The sequence below is a fragment of the Nannobrachium achirus genome (assembly GCF_963921795.1).
Source record: "Nannobrachium achirus genome assembly, chromosome: 23".
Taxonomy (NCBI): Eukaryota; Metazoa; Chordata; class Actinopteri; order Myctophiformes; family Myctophidae; genus Nannobrachium; species Nannobrachium achirus.
Window position 1 is genome coordinate 4547871 of NC_137830.1, and position 21600 is coordinate 4569470.

General features: G+C 42.3%; 1 protein-coding gene across 1 annotated transcript in view; it reads left to right on the top strand.

Annotated features, from left to right (window-relative positions):
• The window catches only part of klhdc10 (kelch domain containing 10), a 25377-nt gene extending 4364 nt beyond the window's left edge, over positions 1-21013 (top strand). The window contains 9 exon segments of the mRNA XM_080754091.1: positions 4251-4378; positions 4380-4473; positions 6200-6354; positions 8997-9145; positions 9763-9847; positions 10969-11035; positions 12378-12425; positions 13918-14057; positions 18791-21013. Of these exon segments, the coding sequence (XP_080610217.1) occupies positions 4251-4378; positions 4380-4473; positions 6200-6354; positions 8997-9145; positions 9763-9847; positions 10969-11035; positions 12378-12425; positions 13918-14057; positions 18791-19000 (1076 nt within the window). The 3' untranslated portion in view covers positions 19001-21013.
• The last annotated feature ends 587 nt before the right edge of the window (positions 21014-21600 follow it).

Genomic DNA, 21600 nt, shown 5'->3' on the forward strand with positions numbered 1-21600 from the left:
TTAAGCTAAACATTGTTTTTCCACCTCAAGATCATTTGGAGACCCCTCTAGGGGTCCCATAGTTGAACCACTGACTTATAAGGGGAGTATGGAGACCCCTCTAGGGGTCCCATAGTTGAACCACTGACTTATAAGGGGAGTATATGAGGCTGGATCCGTCTGGAACACTGCACTAGGCTCTCGCCAGCTCTGTAGCTCTCCACACTTGAACAGTTGTGTCCTTAAATTCAATTATAATAATTAACCCCTGTATATACGGGCAATAGTTTTACATGACTTTGTGTACACAGCCAATAGTTTTACATGAACATGTTCAGGCTTTAGTACTGTACTGTCTCGTGTAGCCCAACAGAGCCCATCACAGCACAACATGGCCCACCAGAGCCCAATACAGCCTACCAGAGCCCAATAGACTCCAGCAAACCTAAGTCCAGCCCAGTCCTGCCGAGTAGGAGTATAGACCGGGGAAAGGGGGTAGTTAGATGACTCCACCAGGCCATTACTGTCCAGATCTGGCTTGAATAGGCCAGACCAGGGTAGACAGGACTGCACCAGACTCCACCAGGCTGCTCAGCCAGCTCTGTAGATCCTTGCACATGCGATTAACCACTGTGTACACGGGCAATAGTTTTAAGTTTTACATGAACCCTCAGAGGGACACTGTGGGCTTATCAAGTGGTCCATGGCCGGTTCTCAAAGTGAGGTCGGGGGGCCCACAGTGTCCCTCTGAGGGGACACGGCACAGACCGTGTACACGAAGGGCAGGAGCAAGTGTTCAAGTCCCATAGAATCTATGGGAAATGTACACAGGCGTGTACAAAGTCACCAGTAGTTTTACATGAACCCTCAGAGGGACACTGTGGGCTTATCAAGTGGTCCATGGTCGGTTCTCAAAGTGAGGTCGGGGACCCTCACAGGGACACTGTGGGCTTATCAAGTGGTCCATGGTCGGTTCTCAAAGTGAGGTCGGGGGACCCTCAGAGGGACACTGTGGGCTTATCAAGTGGTCCATGGTCAGTTCTCAAAGTGAGGTCGGGGGACCCTCAGAGGGACACTGTGGGCTTATCAAGTGGTCCATGGTCGGTTCTCAAAGTGAGGTCGAGGGACCCTCAGAGGGACACTGGGCTTATCAAGTGGGAGCACAAAGTTGGTGAGGGGGGTACTAGCTATAGTAGGATGATCAGGCTTGTCGAGGCCAAAGGGTGTACTAGAGTCTTAATAGGCACCATTAGGTTGTTCTAGGCCGTTGTCTGCCCTTTAGCTGCTCACACAATTGAGACCAAACACTGTGTACAGGAGCCTTAGTTTGTGTGTACATGACCAATAGTTTTAAATGGATATTTCTAGTCCATCGCACACCGCTGCCTTGTGCACCCTTGGTTGGTTCGTCTGTTTGGGAAGGAGGGACTTTGAGGATGTGCCTCACTTTGAGAACCGACCATGGACCACTTGATAAGCCCACAGTGTCCCTCTGAGGGTCCCCCGATCTCACTTTGAGAACCGACCATGGACCACTTGATAAGCCCACGGTGTCCCTCTGAGGGTCCCTCGACCTCACTTTGAGAACCGACCATGGACCACTTGATAAGCCCACAGTGTCCCTCTGAGGGTTCATGTAAAACTACTGGTGACTTTGTACACGCCTGTGTACATTTCCCATAGATTCTATGGGACTTGAACACTTGCTCCTGCCCTTCGTGTACATGGTCTGTGCCGTGTCCCCTCAGAGGGACACTGTGGGCCCCCCGACCTCACTTGAGAACCGGCCATGGACCACTTGATAAGCCCACAGTGTCCCTCTGAGGGTTCATGTAAAACTTAAAACTATTGCCCGTGTACACAGTGGTTAATCGCATGTGCAAGGATCTACAGAGCTGGCTGGAGCAGCCTGGTGGAGTCTGGTGCAGTCCTGTCTACCCTGGTCTGGCCTATTCAAGCCAGATCTGGACAGTAATGGCCTGGTGGAGTCATCTAACTACCCCCTTTCCCCGGTCTATACTCCTACTCGGCAGGACTACCTTAATTATTTTATTTCTTCTAGAAATAGCTAATCTTTCACTCAATAGGAGAAATGCCCGTCGCAAGTTGATGATGTCATAAATGTAATTTGTGATCTATCCCTATGGAATTTATGGCATACATGTGCAAATAAAAACAAACATAATACTTCCTATAGTTAATTATGAGCATCAAATCAATATTTCAAATGTGTTTGTGTTTTGTTTTTAGCACATGCATGCCATAAAAATGACACATGACATCATCAACTTGCGACAGGCATTTCCCCTATTGAGTGAAAGATTAGCTATTTCTAGAAGAAATAAAATAATTAAGGTGTTTTTAATTTTACATTGTAGTTATAGAGGACAATTATAATGTATTAAGGCATATTTGTCGTATTAGCTAGGGATCCTTTTAAAGGTTATAGGATGGGGGAAAAGCAGAAGAGGAATTTCACGTATGTGCATTTATACATCGTCACTGTCTGGCCAAAACCTCTTAACTCCATTTTTGAGGTTTTAGATTGTTTGGCATAAATCAGGGCTATTGAACACCCTTTACATCTGTGTGTTGGTTAAAATAATACTGAACCAATGGAAAGTAGTAAAAAAATTTTGGACAAAACTCCTAACTCCACACTTTCTGCCAAACCAGCGAACTCCACCCAATTGGCCCTCTCTTTTTTCTCATAAATATGTGCTATTGAACACCCTTTACGTCTGTGTGTTGGTTAAAATAATATTAAACCAATGAAAAGTAGTAAAAAGCCCTTCGGTCAAAACCTCCTAACTCCACTTGAGCTTGTTTTCCCCAAAATGAACATTTTGGAGTTAGGAGGTTTCAGCCTGACAGCAGAGATATACAGTACATAATACGGTGACAAAAAACAAGGAGTAGTGGGGAGTCTGGGGACTGTTCTATTCTATTCTATGAAGGGATTTCTCCAGAACAGATGTACCAAGCCAGGAGGAGAAAACTCAGAGTTTATTTAGTCAGAGCGTTTCAGGCAAAAATCGTGCACTTTATGAAAGAAGCGTGGCATTTGGCACACAGTTAGAACATGCCATATGGAACATTTTTGGCTATAGGGACATCGCAGATTCGTCTTGGGAAACTTGTGGGAGCCAAGTCAAAGTTGGGCTCTCATAGACTTTACTATAGAGTAAAATAATACAAAAGATAAATTTGCTTTAAGTAGCATGTGAGGGGTCAAACTAGGTGTTTTTCGGGATTCTGAATCCAATGCAAGCATTTGTTTTGCACGAAAAACATTCCTTTCCAAGAAACGCCACAAAACTGTGAAAAGTGATGACTCATCACTAAATCATAGTTTTATTGCCAAATTATGGGGTCAGTTTTTAGCTCAAGGAATGTTTTTTCCTGCAAAACAAATGTTTGCATTGGATTCAGAATCCCAAAAAACATCTAGTTTGACCCCACACATGCTACTTAAAGCATATTTATTTTTTGTATTATTTTACTGTATAGTATAGTAAATTCCATGCTTCTTTCATAAAGTGCACGATACCATCAAAATACTGCCCGAAACGCCTGGACTAATTGTAGTCATCATCATCTCACCATTACATGGAGTCCATGGGTCCAAAGATACAGTAGCTACAGTATGTATGTGTCGTCTTCACATGCTTATCTCATGCACATGCTTATCGTTATGTGCATTAGACAACAGTGGCTTAGTTTCTCTTGTTGCTGTTCACACTAGGGGTGGCCAAGAAGATCGATTCACTCAAATATTTTAATGCGATGAAAGTTCAGTTCAGATTTTTTATTTAATTTATTGTTTTATGTCAATGAAGTTAGGGCTGTCACAATTATTACATAATCGTCTAATCGCAATTATTTGACATAATCGCAATTCTTTTTCATAATCGTCATAATCGTGTCCATGTTGAGAAATGTTGAAATATTTTTTAAGGAAAAAGTAAAAAATAGTGGAAATAGATCGGCTATTTCCACTCTCAATGTTCATTTTTAAGTATAAAGTTGTCAAATATGTCAGTAATTTCTTTGTATATTTAGGTTATGTGTCATATCTGCCATGTGCAACTTCAAAGCCTAAAAGCCAAACAGAAATGTAATTGTCAACGACACTTAAACACAATAAATTGTAATTATTTGAGTGACAATTAATCGTAATGTAAAATGTCATCATCGTGACCGCCCTAAATGAAGTCTCACCTCTGCTGCTCCTCATGCCATCCTGTCTGTGCCCCCTCTCCCCTCCCCAGGTCAGCGCACCCCCCCTGCCCGCAGCGGGCACCGCTGCGTGGCGGACAGCAGCAACCTGTACGTGTTCGGCGGGTACAACCCGGACTACGACGAGTCGGGCGGCTCGGAGAACGAGGACTACCCGCTGTTTCAGAGAGCTGTGGCGCTACCACTTCGCCACGGGCACCTGGCAGCAGATCCGCACCGAGGGATACATGCCCACCGAGCTGGCATCCATGTCGGGTATGAAGCCAGCACAGCCAAACGTTGAACCTGCTTACTTTTCTTAGTAGCCAATTATATGCTTTAGGGCCTCCACAGACTAAAAGACTTAACTGCGTACAAAACAATTTCATCTTATTTTCATCGGATCGTATGTGCATTTACACTACACCAGGGTTCCCCGATTAGTTTTCCCCAAGGGCCGAATTATGTCTAGGGTACCAAGCTGAGGGCCACAACATTGCAGGGGGGGCGACGGCGGCGTTCCCGCTACTCCAGCGACCGTTCGGATATCGTCGTTGTCGGGTGAAAACCTTGTATGTCCAAAACCGTTCGTTTAGCATTTATCATTTTAAAAATGATTTTAACTAGTGAAAACAGCCGATCTACAAGAGTGCTTGTAGATCTGCTGTTTTCACTACTTTTGGGCGACGGCCTTGTATGATTTTGGGAAAGAGCGTACAAATTTGGATATACAAGATTTCCACCCGACAACGACGATATACTAGTGTTGTTGCTGCTTATACCACCATTATTACTGGGGTTGGTGTGGGCCAGACAGTAGCCCTTGCGGCCCGCCTATTGGGGAACGGGAGAGTGTTTTCTGCTGGTGATTCAGTCCGAGTGTATCAAAGGGTGCGTTTGTAAATGCGCCCCGTTTGTGGTTAGGGTTAGGGGTTATGGTTAGGTTTAGGCATAGTTTTACTGAGGTTAAGGTTAGGGTTAGGGTTAGGCATAGTTTTACTGAGGTTAGGATTAGGGTTAGGTTTAGCCAGGCACTAGTGAGTGCCTGGTTAAGCACACACCAGGTGCGCATTTCCGAACGCACCCTTTGATACACTCGGACTGAAACACCAGAGGAAAACACCATCCCATTGGGGAACCCTGCACTACACAATCCTCTTTCTTGAAGATTATTGGGTTGTGTGTCCCACTGTGCGAGTAGAGCCTCTCACACTACAAGACTTCTTCCCCGACACCCCTGTGGTGAAATCTGACGAGGAGGGAGGGAGGGAGGGCTGCGTCTCTGTGTTCGCCTGTGATAACGATTCATGCTCCAGAAATGCTTCTATACTTTAGCTTTTAATTTCGCTGGCGATGGATACATCTTTTCTCCTCCTCTATGTTGCTGCACCAGCCGCCTGCTTATTTGTCAAAACTCAGGAGAGATATCTTGATTAGCCGTTTCAACTGCAAGAGTTGTACCCCGCTGTGTGCTGATTTTCAAACATGTCATATATTTTCTACCGTCAGGAGGGTTGTAAAAAGCCTGTTAACATAATCGCCAGTCATTTGACACTAATCAAGAAGAACTGCGCATCATGTGCGATTTTGGGCTGTGAAATCCCACAACATTGTGCACAAACTCAGTTGGTCTGTGATTTCTTTTTTTTACAACAAGGGTTCATATTTCAGATTTTAATTCGAGAAAAGAAAAGATGAGTGTTAAAAACGTTTTCATTTACTGCTTATTTTGATTTCAGTGGGTGGGCGCATGCGTACAAGTGGCTAAATATGTCTTTTTAGACTCAATGAGCCGACCAATTCTTTATTACTATTGACAGACAGTAACACTACTAGCCTCCATAAGTCACATCTGCCCATGAAAGATTGCGGTGCATCTTGAGAATGTGCTTATTGTGTCGAAAAATACATATTTAGCCACTTGTACATATGCCCCATGCACTGACATAAAATGAAATTCATTATTATTAATGATAATACAGTGTCTCTTGTCTCCGCTCAGCTGTTTTGCACGGGAACAACCTGCTGGTCTTCGGTGGTACGGGGATTCCCTTCGGGGAGAACAACGGGAACGACGTTCACGTCTGCAACGTGAAGTACAAGCGCTGGTCGCTGCTCAACTGCCGGGGGAAGAAACCCAACAGAATCTATGGACAGGTGATGAAATAAAAACCTTTCTAGAAACCCAACAGAATCTATGGACAGGTGATGAAATAGAAACCCAACAGAATCTATGGACAGGTGATGAAATAGAAACCCAACAGAATCTATGGACAGGTGATGAAATAAAAACCTTTCTAGAAACCCAACAGAATCTATGGACAGGTGATGAAATAGAAACCCAACAGAATCTATGGACAGGTGATGAAATAAAAACCTTTCTAGAAACCCAACAGAATCTATGGACAGGTGATGAAATAAAAACCTTTCTAGAAACCCAACAGAATCTATGGACAGGTGATGAAATAAAAACCTTTCTAGAAACCCACAGAATCTATGGACAGGTGATGAAATAGAAACCCAACAGAATCTATGGACAGGTGATGAAATAAAAACCTTTCTAGAAACCCAACAGAATCTATGGACAGGTGAATAAAAAACCTTTCTAGAAACCCAACAGAATCTATGGACAGGTGATGAAGTAAAAACCTTTCTAGAAACCCAATAGAATCTATGGACAGGTGATCATATAAACTCCTTGTTATATATAGCGTTAGATCGGGGACACGGTGGTGCAGTTGGTAGTGCTGTCACCTCACAGCTAGAAGGTCCTGGGTTCGATTTCCCGCCAGGGGACGTTGTGGGCGCTGGGGGCGTGTTCTCTCCTCCATGTCATCAGTGCCCACACCCTAGGTGGGGTTGGCGATAGGGCCTTTCTGTGTGGAGTTTGCATGTTCTCCCCGCGTCCCTTTGGGTAGATACCCTCACAAAAACATGCAGTAATCCTGGTCTCTATACTGCCTCCCCTTGGCCAGCCGGGGCGCTTGATGGAGGGGAAAGGAACTGGTTGGAATAACGTGTTCCTTCCACGCGCTATACGTCCAACCGGGGAAACTCCCCCCACCACCCCCACCCCCTCACCCTCCCCCCCTGTCAGGTGAAGAGAAGCGGCTTGCTCACTCCTCATGCACTGAAGGAAGCATGAGCTCAGTTCAGGGCTCTCCCCAGGTTGGCAGAGTGAGAGCAGAGCCCAGAATTACAGCTTAGGCAATTGGCACTGGGTGAAATTAATTTTTGGGGGTCCCCAGGTGATTAACTTAACTCTTTGAGTGCCCCCTTTTTCACCACTAGAGGGCCCCAATGACCAGAGAATTCTACTTAGACAGTGCTGGTATATGCACAAGCCCTGCAGCCATGACATGCCTGAACACTTTCCTTTGTGCATGTACAGGAAGAGGATGAAGTTAGCTTGAAGTTAGCTATTGGCTACCAAGCATTTTAGAAGATCTATTTTCTGCAATTTAGCCACGATTAAACCTTGCACACCTCATGCATGGGAAAAAAACAGAGAAGAATGAGCTCTAAAAAATCCAATGCAATCCTGGATTGCATTGGAGTGGATTTGTGCAGTTTGTTCACAGCTTTCAAACAAAAAAAATCCGATTGGAAATCCGTTCAGGCATTCTTGAGATAATAGCCATTATGTTTTACATGTTATGTAAACAAAAATGGCTGCCCTGTATGTTAGATGGGGTTGTATGGGGTGGAACATGCAAAATCGCGATTGAAATCATGTTCACCAGATTTGATGGGGGTCCAAAAAAAAATTCAAAAAATTTTTTTTCATTTTTTTTTTTTCATTTTTTTTTTTAAAGCCGAACTAGTTCGGGATCGGCACTCTGCGATACGATAATAAAGCCGAACTAGTTCGGGATTGGCACTCAATGAGTTAATGTGCAACATTGTTTTCTCACTCAACAGTAAACACAATACCATAAAGTTTAAGTGTATAGAGGGTATCTGCACATTTATAAAGTGACAATTTAAGGACTTTTTATTACCTCTAAAATGACAAATTAAACATTGGTCAAATTGTCCAATATTTGAGGCAGCAATTGTGAAAATAGCAGATCTACATGCTCACAACGCCTATTTTCACAATAGAACCGTGTTATACAAAATGCCTCAACTCTTAGTGCTTGTCAGGGTGGGGGGGTCCCCAGTTAGGATATGGTTATTTGGGGGGTCGCAGCCTGAAAAGGTTGAGAACAGGGTTCCCACGGTCATGCAATTCCTGGAAATATTTTGAAATTAGAAAAATATTTTTCCAGTACTGGAAAAGTTTTGGAATTTATCAAGGGTCCTGGAAAAACATAACTATGCATTGTCTTTCGTTATTGATTTTGTTAATACCTCTGAAATGACAACTTAAACATGGGCCAAATTGTCAAATATTAGAGGCAGAAATTGTGAAAATAGCAGATCTACATGCACACAACGCCTCGCAACGCGAGGCGTTGTGAGCATGTAGATCTGCTATTTTCACAATAAAACCGTGTCATACAAAATTCCTCAACTCTCTTCAAATATGATTATTTCGGGGGTCACGGCCTGAAAAGGTGACCACTGGCATACACCACCTGTCTTTGGGCATTGTGCATCGATTCGTAGTAAGCCACTCGCTATTGAGCTGATTTATTGTTATATAGTCCTGGAAATCGGATTAAATATTCTGGAAGTGTTTTGAAGGTTTTTGGAAATGAATTGGTAAAGATGTGTGGGAACCCTGTGAGAACCCTAACCCTAACCCTTAGATGAACAGCTGATGACCAAAATAACGCCCCTCCTCTCCCCACCAGGCCATGGCCATCATCAACGGCTTCCTCTACGTATTTGGAGGGACCACCGGCTACATCTACAGCACAGACCTCCACAGACTGGACCTCACCTCCAGGGAGTGGACCCACCTGAAGCCCAACAACCCCCCGCACGACCTGCCTGAAGAACGGTACGGTAAACCAGTGTTTCTCAGCCACTGTGCCTGGGGACCTTTGGTGTGCCCCTGAGAAGGGTCAAGTGTGCCCCTTGAAACTGCTTGAAAGCCAGTATTGTATTTATCATTTTAAAAATGATTTAAACTAGTGAAAACAGCCGATCTACAAGCACACAACGCCTCGCGGTGCGAGGCGTTGTTATTATGTTGGTGTGCCCATGGATTCTTGGGACATGAAAAGTGTGCCCTTGCAGAAAAAAAGGTTGAGAAACACTGCGTTAAACCCTAACCCTAACCTACAGCAAGGGACCCCCCCCCCCGCCCCCCCATCCAAATTTGTCTTTTGAAAATAGTAGATCTACAAGCTCGTAAAAGTATAAGACTATGACCTATTTTGACATATTATTTGTTTAGATTATTGACATTTGTCAGTCATGTATTTGTATATTTGTTATTTCTCATATCTGCCTCGTATAAGCCTAAAAGACAAATAAATAATGTTCCTATGTTCAGTGGAAAAACTTTTATTTAATCACACAATTATTTGTGTGATTAACAAAATGTCAAAAAGTAAAATGTCACGGTGGTGACAAGCCCTACCAGGAAGTGACATCATGCTTTGTGTTCAACAGGTACAGGCACGAGATCGCACATGACGGACAGAGGATCTACATCCTGGGAGGAGGGACGTCCTGGACGTCATATCCTCTGGATAAGGTACTGATCAGCCACACATTTAGCTTATTAATATAAATTAAATGAGTTCTATTGTTGATTTCTACATGGTTCTTCATTATGCTGATTTAAGGTCGCAGTTTACCATGAGAAATGTCACAGCTTTTCTCCATGTGTGTACACATTTTTACAGTCTATGGGTTGGTTCCCTTGACACATAACTGTGACATCACCTAGCAAAAGTCCCCAGAATCCCTTTTATGCCCATATATGAAGATCCCTAATGTGATGGATATATCACTGGCCAGATGGCCAAGACAGTGTGGCTGGTTCAGTTAGGGATCTCCATGTATGGGCATAAAAGGGATGTACCATATATACAGTACATGGATCTCCATATATGGGTAACTGGTCCGAGATACATCACTGGCCAGATGGCCAAGAATTGGCGCGATGTCGCCCTGAGGCGTCTTACTGGTATAAATTAAATTAGTTCTACTTTTAATTTCTACATTTTGCATTTAACTGTTAATTAAATAAGCATCTTTTGGATTGTTTATTCGTCATGCTCCCAGTCAATGTTGTTTTTGACAGAAAATTTTGATTTAGTTTTAGTCATAGTCCTTTGGACAAAATGTCATTTAATTTTAGTCATAACTTAGTCACCTGAAAAGATTTAGTTATAGTCTAATTTTAGTCGACTAAATCTACAGTTGATTTAGTCAAACATTTAGCCAAAAAATTGGCAGGCCTTGAAGGCAGCATAATGACAGATTTTTTCACATGGTTGCGTGCTGAAAATAGCTGATCTACAAGCTCACAACGCGTCGTGCACACCTGAGAGCAACCAAACATAACATGACTCTGTTCTTCACTAGTCCCTCCCTAACGTTTTAGTCTAGTTTTTATTTTGTTGACTAAATTGTCAATATATTTAGTCTTAGTTTTAGTCATCACCGCTTAGTTTTCAGTGAAAAAAAAACGCAGTCGACAAACATTTTTCGTCATAGTTTTAGTCAACGAAATCAACACTGTGGGAATGAAAAGGAAAAAGAAACGAGGCCTTCCTCCCAGTGTGCTTGGACCTTCTCGTTGTGCCAGGTGAGTGAGACGTACACATGTGAGTGTCTCTGAACAAACACATCTATTTGTCTTTTTTCCAGATCCACGCTTACAATTTGGAGACAAATTCCTGGGAGGAGATTTCTACTAAACCTCACGATAAAATAGGTGAGTATTTATTGTTCTCTCCCTGTGTGAGAAGATGGTAGACCTGTCACAATTATTAGATTATCGTCTAATCACAATTATTTGAGATAATATCAATTATTTTGGCATAATTGTCATAAACAAAATGTTCACATAAAAGAATACCAGAAATTACATACTTACAACGGGTAATTTGGCCATCACCTTGTAGATCGGCTATTTCCACTCTTTATATATATATATATATATATATATATATATATATATATATATATATATATATATATATAGAATTATAAAATGAATACATGTCTGTAATTTCTTTGTGTATTTCACTTATTTGTCACATCTGCCCTTTTATCACGAAGCCTTAAAGGAGTAGTTCACCCCCAAAATGACTCTTTTTCTATAGATTACTCACTCCATGGAGACTTGAGTAAGATAATAGTTTTAGTTTTTTGTCGCATTCCTAGAACAAAAATGTTATTACAATAAATGTAACCCCATTGATTCCGGATGGGGACCCGAATGCATTTGGGTCCCCATCCGGAATTAAATTTACTATAATCAAATTTTTGTCTTACGAATGCGACAAATACAAAAAAATATTATTGAACTCAAAGTCTCCATGGCATGAGTATTCAATAGAAAAAGAGTCATTTTGGGGGTGAACTACTCCTTTAACACATCGGACGCCCACGTGGTTTTGATGTCTTAATTTGCTGGTGCCAATGGCAACGCGTCATTTTACCTACCGGCGAGAGTACTGGCGAGAAAAGTAATCCGAGTAAATGTAATCCGAGTATGTCCTGTTTATTTCGCGAAAATCTTTTCTTTCAGTCAGGACCGTTTTTATCATTTCTAAGCCACAGTGTTTGTGTTACAGCATGTAGAAGAGGCTGCCGTTTTGAGAAAAAAATGAAAAAAGGAAGAGAATCCGGAGAAAACAGCATTTTTGTGCAGCCGCTAAACAGGAAGTCAACGAGACACACAGCACGTGCGGGTGACGTAATTGCGCGCTGCATGTTGGGAAATGGAGTTTGTTTCATCACCGCGGTAGCCACGTGCAGTAGCTACAGTATAGTTTACTCTTACTGTACAACGCGTCAAACGCGTCGTGGGCCTCCAGCGACATCAAAGAAATTGACTTGTAGACACCACGTGGGCATCCGATGTGTTAACACATCGGATGCCCACGTGAAGAAATGACATTTGTATTCATAATGTTCCCATGTTCAATGCCAAAAACACCATTAAATCGTTAATCGCAATTATTAGTTCCGTTGACAGTTGATGGTCAACTTTAGAGTTGTAATGTTGACAACCTTGGAAGAGGGCTCTAAACATGTGTGTGTGTTTGTAGGGTACCCTGCTCCCCGAAGATGTCATAGCTGTGTGCAAATACGAAACGGTGAGAAGTTTTTTTTTTATACTTTATTAAGTCAGTCAACATGTAACATCCTTGAAATAATAATTTCATTGTCATTGTTCATGTTTTTTTTTTTTTCTTTTTTTTTACACGTGTAAAAACCCATCACCTACATAACAAAATGAACTACTATACAGAGACCAAGTAAATAAATAAAAGGAAACTGGGTACACGCTCCTATTCATTTCACAGTTCATGTTCACATACAGACCCATACGTTTACACAGAAAAGAAAACAAAATAATTATGAAAAAAAGGGGTCTGGCTTTGATATGTAGTTTTCGTCATGTCATAAAAAATGAAAATACATGAAATAAAATAAAGAGGCTTTTTTGTTTGATGTTTGTGTCTGAAATACTTTTGGTTTGAACAGAACAAAAGTGAGAGTTAAGTGGGCATGTTATCCTTGTTTAAAAGATAAGAGGCCCACCTTTTTTCAAATACATTTTCCTTACCATTAATTGTATATGTCACCTTCTCCATTTTTTCCAACCATTTATCTACCCTGGGAGATTCCAAACTTTTCCAACCCCTTGATATTTGTTTGAGTGCTGTAATTCTCAAAATCCAAAAGAGATATAGATCTGAAACGGTGAGAAATTGTACCAAACCCTGTCTCTTTCTGTTCTCGGTTTAAACAGAGAGAGGTTGCACCAAACCGTCTCTGTTGTACCAAACCCTGTCTCTTTCTTCCCTGTTCCCTGTTTTATTAACTTACTCACTGTGTCGGTTAAAAATCGTCTTTTCCGCTTCACTGCCAACGTTATCGTTCCTTTACGCAGTGCGAGTGTGTATACACGGATTGTGTATCACGCATGTGCACGGCATTCGCTGTTGCAAACTAAATTAAAAGAAACAGAGCCGCCTCGGAGTGAAATCTTAAAGGAGTAGTTCACCCCCAAAATGACTTTTTTTCTATTGATTACTCATGCCATGGAGAGTAGAGTTCAATAATATTTTTAGTTTTTTGTCACATTCCTAAGACAAAAATTTGATTCGAGTAAATTTACCCCCATTGATTCCGGATGGGGACCCGTTTCGAAACGGGTCCCCATCCGGAACGAATGGGGGTAAATTTATTGTTATCACATTTTTGTCTTAGGAATGTGACAAAAAACTAAAAATATTATTGAACTCTACTCTCCATGGCATGAGTAATCAATAGAAAACATATCATTTTGGGGGTGAATTACTCCTTTAACCGCATCGCAGCGATCAAAGATGCGATTGTTTCAGAGTTAATCGAATTAATTAAATGGTCGTCAAACTCGTCACAGGCGTGTTGGACAAGCTTCCAAAACTCGTCAAACATGTCATAAAAATTATGACAGCGGGGGAGTTAAAGTGACTGTGATGTACCTATTCCCTGTTTTATTAAGATGTGCATTACAGATGAGGTTACCTTATATGTGCAACTTATAACTCTGTGTGTGTGTGTGTGTGTGTGTGTGTGTGTGTGTGTGTGTGTGTATAGATGTGTTTATATGTGGAGGTTACAACGGGGAGCTGATATTATCAGATCTGTGGAAGATGAACCTCCATACCTTCCAGTGGAGTAAACTCCCAGCGCTGATGCCTGAGCCCGCCTACTTCCACTGTGCTGCTGTCACTCCTGTGAGTCACTGAATGTAACCATTTACAACCTAGGCATTTAGCTTACAATAAGCAGGGTAATAAGCAAGATAATGCACCAGTAAGACTCCCTAAATGGGAGATAAGCGACCGTCAGGTCGCAGCGTGATTTTAGGCCAAAATGTGTAGGAGCAGTGTCCAAAAATGTGTTTAAAAAATCGGCCTGATGGTGGCGCTATATGGGACAGATCCATGGTGATGAGATGACTGTAGAGATACTGTGTACCGATTTGCGTGATTTTAGGGCAAAATGTGTAGGAGCAGTGTCCAAAAATGTGTTTGAAAAAATCTGCCTGATGGTGGCGCTATATGGGACAGATCCATGGTGATGAAATGAGTGTAGACAAAGTGTGTACTGATTTGCGTGATTTTAGGACAAAATCTGTAGGAGCAGTGTCCAATAATGTGTTTGAAAAAATCTGCCTGATGGTGGCGCTATATGGGACAGATCCATGTTGAAGACATTAGTGTAGAGCAAGTGTGTACCGATTTGTGTGATTTTAGGTCAAAATTTGTAGGAGCAGTGTCCAAAAATGTGTTTTGCAAGAATCGGCCTCATGGTGGCGCTAGAAGAGGGTCATGTGAGAATTGATGGGAGTAGTGGGGCGGTTAACCAAACCAATTGTGCATTATATGACAGAAGCATGAAACTTTCTACAGTGTTTCTATATACTATGAAGTTTGTTTTCAGACGTGGAAGCACTTCTGAATTGACCTCTGTGGCCCCCGAAATCCAAGATGTCTGTCCAAAAAAGTGTTTTTTCCTTTATAACTCCAAATGCATTGATTTTAAGACCCATAAATGTATTGAAGTTGAATATAAAATCAGGCATTGTGGACATTTTGGTACCAGGTACGTGTCTGTATCCATTTCAGTTCTTGAGATACAGCATATAGGTACACCTGAGTCTGTAAAAGTACCTATATGTTGTATCTCAAAAACTGTAATAGATACAGACACATACTTGGTACCAAAATATCCGCAATGCCCAACTTTATATTCAACTATAATATGTTTATGGGTCTTAAAACCAATGCTTTTGGAGTTATAAAGGAAAAAACACTTTTTTGGACGGACATCTTGGATTTCGGGGGCCGCCATCTTTGATTTTCACGTGGCTCGGCTTCTTAAATCAAAGAGTGGCCTCCAAAGATGATGTGTACCAATTTTCACGCTTGTATCACCGAGTGAACGATTGCTCTTATTATTTCCTGTACTATGAGGCAAGACTCCTGATCAAGATCTAATTCTTCATTGTCAGTTGCTTCATTGTCAAATTAGTTTTTGTACCAAGCTGCACAGGCACATTCATATGCTTCATCCATATGCTTCACTTAAAGCCTTAAAGCTTCACGTAAAGCCCTCTTTTATGACAGAGACAATGCCCTATACTGCACTGGTTTACACTTGCCTGTAAGTGGAAACCAGTGCACAAACTGTTCCAAGCATCTGGCCTGAAGAGGTTCTTAACTCATTGAGTGCCAATCCCGAACTAGTTCGGCTTTATTAGCGTATCGCAGTGTGCCGATCCCGAACAAGTTCGGCTTTTAAAAAAAAAAAAAAAAAAAAAATTTTGGAAAAAAATTTTTTTGAATTTTTTTTTTTTTTTTTTGGACCCCATCAAATCTGGTGAACATGATTTCAATCGCGATTTTGCATGTTCCACCCCCATACAACCCCATCTAACATACAGGGCAGCCATGTTTGTTTACATAACATGTAAAACATAATGGCGATTATCTCAAGAATGCCTGAACGGATTTCCAATCTGATTTTTTTGTTTGAAAGCTGTGAACAAACTGCACAAATCCACTCCAATGCAATCCAGGATTGCATTGGATTTTTTAGAGCTCATTCTTCTCTGTTTTTTCCCATGCATGAGGTGTGCAAGGTTTAATCATGGCTAAGTTGACGAAAATAAGGCTTCTAAAATGCTTGGTAGCCAATAGCTAACTTCAAGCTAACTTCATCCTCTTCCTGTACATGCACAAAGGAAAGTGTTCAGGCAAGTCATGGCTGCAGGGCTTCTGCATATACCTGCATATACCAGCATATCTCTATGGGATTTTCTCTGGTCACTGGGCGCCCTCTAGTGGTGAAAGGGGTGGCACTCAAAGAGTTAAGTTTAAAGCTGGGGGACCAACCTGCCTTCTACCATGTGCCAGCCACAATTCATTGGTGAGGGCTTTGGATACCCTTGTTGATAGTGGGTCCTCATGATGTGCAGAGTCAGGGCATCACTTGTTGGCGGCATTGTATCAATATTGGCTTTCAGTTTTCAAAACAGGCCACAGAAACGGCATGAATTGATTTTCTGTTGAGTTGGGGTCATAGAGTGTGCATACAAACTGCCAATGAGATAGTAGCGGTACTTGGTACTTCATCCTCACCAAAGTTATGGAGAAGTTGAGGGCCTTCAACAATTTCCAGGCTCTCTTTTTTCCTATAGTGAACTGGCAGTGAGAGCACTCTGCACTGTAGAGGTTTGAGGATGTTTTTGGAGAGGCTGTCGTGGAAGTCTTTATTCTTTGTGACCAGTTGGTTCCCAACAAATTAAGTGATAATTTTCTTGCCAGACTGCAGCATTTCCAAGGTCCTTCAGTGTATCTTCTGAATCAACATCACCAGTAGTCAGATACACTAGATCATAAACATTATCCTATTGGAAGATGTCATATCTTTTGATTCTTGGTGTCTTCATCATCATGTGTCAGTCCAAAACATGATCTGGTATCCTCTGCCAATGTTGCACAAACACCTTCATTGTAGGTGATGGACCAACGGTTTATAACTGTCTCATGTCTGTGATCAGAAATAATATTCACCATTACTCTTGCCAGCATCAACTGATATTAGCTTTGCTACCTGCATTTTCATTACATTACCACATTAGCAGTACATTTACATAATGCAACTTTGCTCAACATTATTGCAGCAGTACTGATTTGTGAGAATACAACCAGGATGTGTTATCTTAGGTCAAGTCAATATCAGCTTTGGCCCCCTGACAACCAGATATGACTGCACACACAGAATCAGCCATATCCTCCATCACACCCAAAGACAATTATATTCATTATCACTTTTGCCAGCATCAACTTATATTTTCTTTGCTACTTGCATTTTCATTTCACTACCACATTAGCAGTAATACGTTTGGAAATTCACTCAACATTATAGCAGCAAAATCTGATTTTACCACTTTTAAGTATGCAGTGAGGACCCACTATCAACAAGCGTATCCAAAGACCTCACCAATGAATTGTGGCTGACACATGGTAGAAGGCAGGTTGGTCCCCCAGCTTTAAACTTAAGAACCTCTTCAGACCAGATGCTTGGAACAGTTTGTGCACTGGTTTCCACTTACAGGCAAGTGTAAACCAGTGCAGTATAGGGCATTGTCTCTGTCATAAAAGATGGCTTTACTGAAGTGGAGCATATGAATGTGCCTGTGCAGCTTGGTACAAAAACTAATTTGACAATGAAGAAACTGACAATGAAGAATTAGATCTTGATCAGGAGTCTTGCCTCATAGTACAGGAAATAATAAGAGCAATCATTCAATCGGTGATACAAGCTTGAAAATTGGTACACATCATCTTTGGAGGCCACTCTTTGATTTAAGAAGGCAAGCCACGTGAAAATCAAAGATGGCGGCCCCCGAAATCCAAGATGTCCGTCCAAAAAAGTGTTTTTTCCTTTATAACTCCAAAAGCATTGGTTTTAAGACCCATAAACATATTATAGTTGAATATAAAGTTGGGCATTGCGGATATTTTGGTACCAAGTACGTGTCTGTATCTGTTACAGTTTTTGAGATACAACATATAGGTACGTTTACAGACTCAGGTGTACCTATATGCTGTATCTCAAGAACTGAAATGGATACAGACACGTACCTGGTACCAAAATGTCCGCGATGCCTGATTTTATATTCAACTTCAATACATTTATGGGTCTTAAAATCAATGCATTTGGACACTTTTTTGGACGGACATCTTGGATTTCGGGGGCCGCAGAGGTCAATTCAGAAGTGCTTCCACGTCTGAAAACAAACTTCATAGTATATAGAAACACTGTAGAAAGTGTCATGCTTCTGTCATAAAATGCACAATACCTTCCATATAATGAGCTTAACAGCCCCACTAGAGGTTGTGGTTTGGCAGGCAAGTAATGTGTGTGTAAAATTTGGCTTGGATCGGGGCAACGGTTGCGGAGATATGAGCAGGGCAAAAGTGTGACGTGTGACAGACTGACAGGTTGACAGGTTTTAATAGTAACTGCGACTTGACGGTCGCAATCAATACATCGACAACAAATGCATAGGAATATCAATCTAGAAAACAATAACATACTGTAGGTCAGGGGTGGGCAACTTTGATGATGGTGAGGGCCACTATATTTCCTCCTTCACTCCAGAGGGCCACATTGCATATTGCCAAGTCCAAGAAGCAAAAATAGCAGATCTACAAGCTCAAAACGCATGGCAGCGCGAAAGATTATGGTGCATCTTGGGAATGGGCTTATTGTGTCTAAAAAGACACATTTAGACACTTTTTTTAGTACGCATGCCTCCAACCACTGAAATCAAACTCACTAAAACAACAGAAAGCTGTAAATGAAAAGATTTTAACACATCTTTTCTCTAATTACAATCTAAAATATGAACCCTTAAACTAAGTTGTCCTTTAACTCTCTCTCTCTCCACATGCAGGCGGGCTGCATGTTCATCCATGGTGGTGTGGTGAACATCCATGAGAACAAGAGGACCGGCTCGCTGTTCAAGATCTGGCTGGCGGTCCCCAGCCTGCTGGAGCTGTGCTGGGAGAAGCTGCTCCGCGCCTTCCCCCAGCTGGCCTCCCTGCCGCCCATGCAGCTGCAGGACCTGGGCCTCACCGCCGAGCTCATCGAGAGGCTCAAGTAACACCCGGGCCTCACCGCGGAGCTCATCGAGAGGGCCCAAATAACAACTGGGCCTCACCGCGGAGCTCATCCAGAGGCTCAAATAGCACCTGGGCCTCACCACGGAGCTCATCCGGAGGCCTCAATAACACCTGGGCCTCACCGCTGAGTTCACGGAGAGGCCCAAATAACACCCGGGCCTCACCGCGGAGCTCATGGAGAGGCCCAAATAACACCCGGGCCTCACCGCGGAGCTCATGGAGAGGCTGAAATAACACCCGGGCCTCACCGCAGAGCTCATCGAGAGGCTCAAATAAGAGACAAAATGGATCTCTCTGGAGTCCACCCCTGTTTAGTTAGGGAAAGTCAGACAAATCTTTGACCAATGTGGGAACTAAATGCTTACCAATAGCTTTCTGCACAAAATGTCTGCTATCACCTCTGAATGTGATCCAACCCAACTACCTTGGGAAACTTTGTGGGAGCCAATCAAAGTTGGTTTAGTAAGGAGTCACAGTTTTGTGGGGGCCGTTTTCAGCCCAAGGAATGTTTTTTCGAGCTAAAAAGAAAAATGCTTGCAATGGATTCAGAATCATGAAAAAAAAAGAGAAAACAAATTGTTTGACCCCTCACACGCACTCCTTGTAGGCAGCGAATCAGCTGGGTTGGGCTGAAATACTGAGTTTCCCCTTGGGAGGAAGTAGGTAACTATTACTGAATTATTTTCCTGTATAGTAAAGTCAATGGGACCCCAACTTGGATTGGCTCCCACAAAGTTTCCCAAGGGAGTTGGGTTGGAACACATTCAGAGGTGATAGTAGACACATTTATGAACACATTTGTGGAGAAAGCTATTGGTAAGTGTTTAGCTCCCACATTGGTCAAAGATACTTTCCCTAGCTAGTTGGAACTCTTCCCAAGCACTCTGCTGAAAGGCTCGCCTGTTGTTCTTAGGGGGAACCGTTCGCTCACATGTTTTTTTGTGCGACGTGTCGGATACTCTGGGGGAGGAGAAGGGGCGGACACGGCCGTTTGAGTTAGTTTCTCGTCAGAGTCAACGTGGTTTTCCGGCGTGCGACGCGTAGGTTTGTCACAATTATCACATAATCGTCTAATCGCAATTATGTCGAATAATCGTCAAAATCGTTTCCATGTTGAGAAATATTCGTATAGATTCAAAAAATAGTGGAAATACCAGATCTACTAGCTCACAACGTGTCGCGATGCGACACGTCGTGAGGTTGTAGATCGGCTATTTCCACTATCAATGTTCTTTTTTAAGTTGTCAAATATGTCAGTAATTTCTTTGTATATTTAGGTTATGTGTCATATCTGCCATGTGCAACTTCAAAGCCTACAAGCCAAACAAATGTCAACAGCAAAAAACACAATTAAATCGTCGATCGCAGTTATTTGAGTGAAGATCCTCTCTCTCTCTTAACTCATCTACCTTCTAAAAGCCCGTTCTGCCGGCAATTTTCCCCTTTTTCTCTCCTTTTTCGAGTAACCACAGAGTATTTATCTCCGGTACAATCGTTGGTAAAAGACTCTCCTGTGGGAAATTAAAGTACACGGCCGCGTCCCCCCTTTTTCCTCAAGCGCATCGGACGCGTAGTCGCACGCAAACGTGTGAGCGGACCCTTAGACGGATGGACGGACGGACGGACGGATGCAGGGGTGTCGCACCAAATTCTGGGCCCTGGGTACAACTTATTCACTGCGGGCCCCACCATGAATGTTCTTCATAGGGGGAGGAGGTTTAACACATTTAAACTGGGAACGCATTATTGCACGTTCTTTTGTGCTTTAACTGTTGAAAAATAGCACATACTGTATACGAGCTGCCGCGCTTGCGAGCTTGTATATTTCTTTGTCTTTGAATATTTCAAATCCTTCTAAGGTTCTTTGAAAAATCTATGCTTCCCACCTCAAAATATTTAGTTCCAGGGACCCCCCAGAAGCAACATTTGAGTCACAAATGTTTGCTTAAAAATTATATATATTCAAAGATTTGCACACATTTTCACGACTTTTCAAAAATAGCAGATCTACAAGCTCGCAGTGCGGCACCGAGTGCCGCGCTGCGAGCTTGTATATCTGCTATTTTTTCAATAGCTAAATAATTAGGGCCCCTCCACCTTGGGCCCTGGTAACTCAGTCCCACTTCCCCCCCCCCCCTTGTGACACCCCTGAATGTATGGATGGATGGATGGTAGGTGTGTGCGAGGAGGTGACAGAACTGCACAGTCAGAGCACAGGATCTGTTAAACGGAGAACATTTTGGGGGCGATTTTGGAGAAGTCCTCTCCTCTTCGCTCCCGTGTCTAAAGCAAGCGCAGCCCCGCCTTAAAAACCAAAAAAAACAAACAAACTATGGGATGCCTTTTTGTTTTTCGTTTGCACTTCGTGAAATGATCAAGAAAAAACTACAAAGTGGAATGTTTTATGGATTTTAAGTCGAGCCACTCTGCCCCCCCCCTCCCCCTCCCCGAATAATGAAATAAATGTATATATATATATAAATATAAAAAAAGAAAACTTCCAAAATCCTGGAAATGTTTAGTTTGACGGTGTCATATTCGTGAAGACGGAAGACTTTAATCGAGCCTTATTTACCACTTT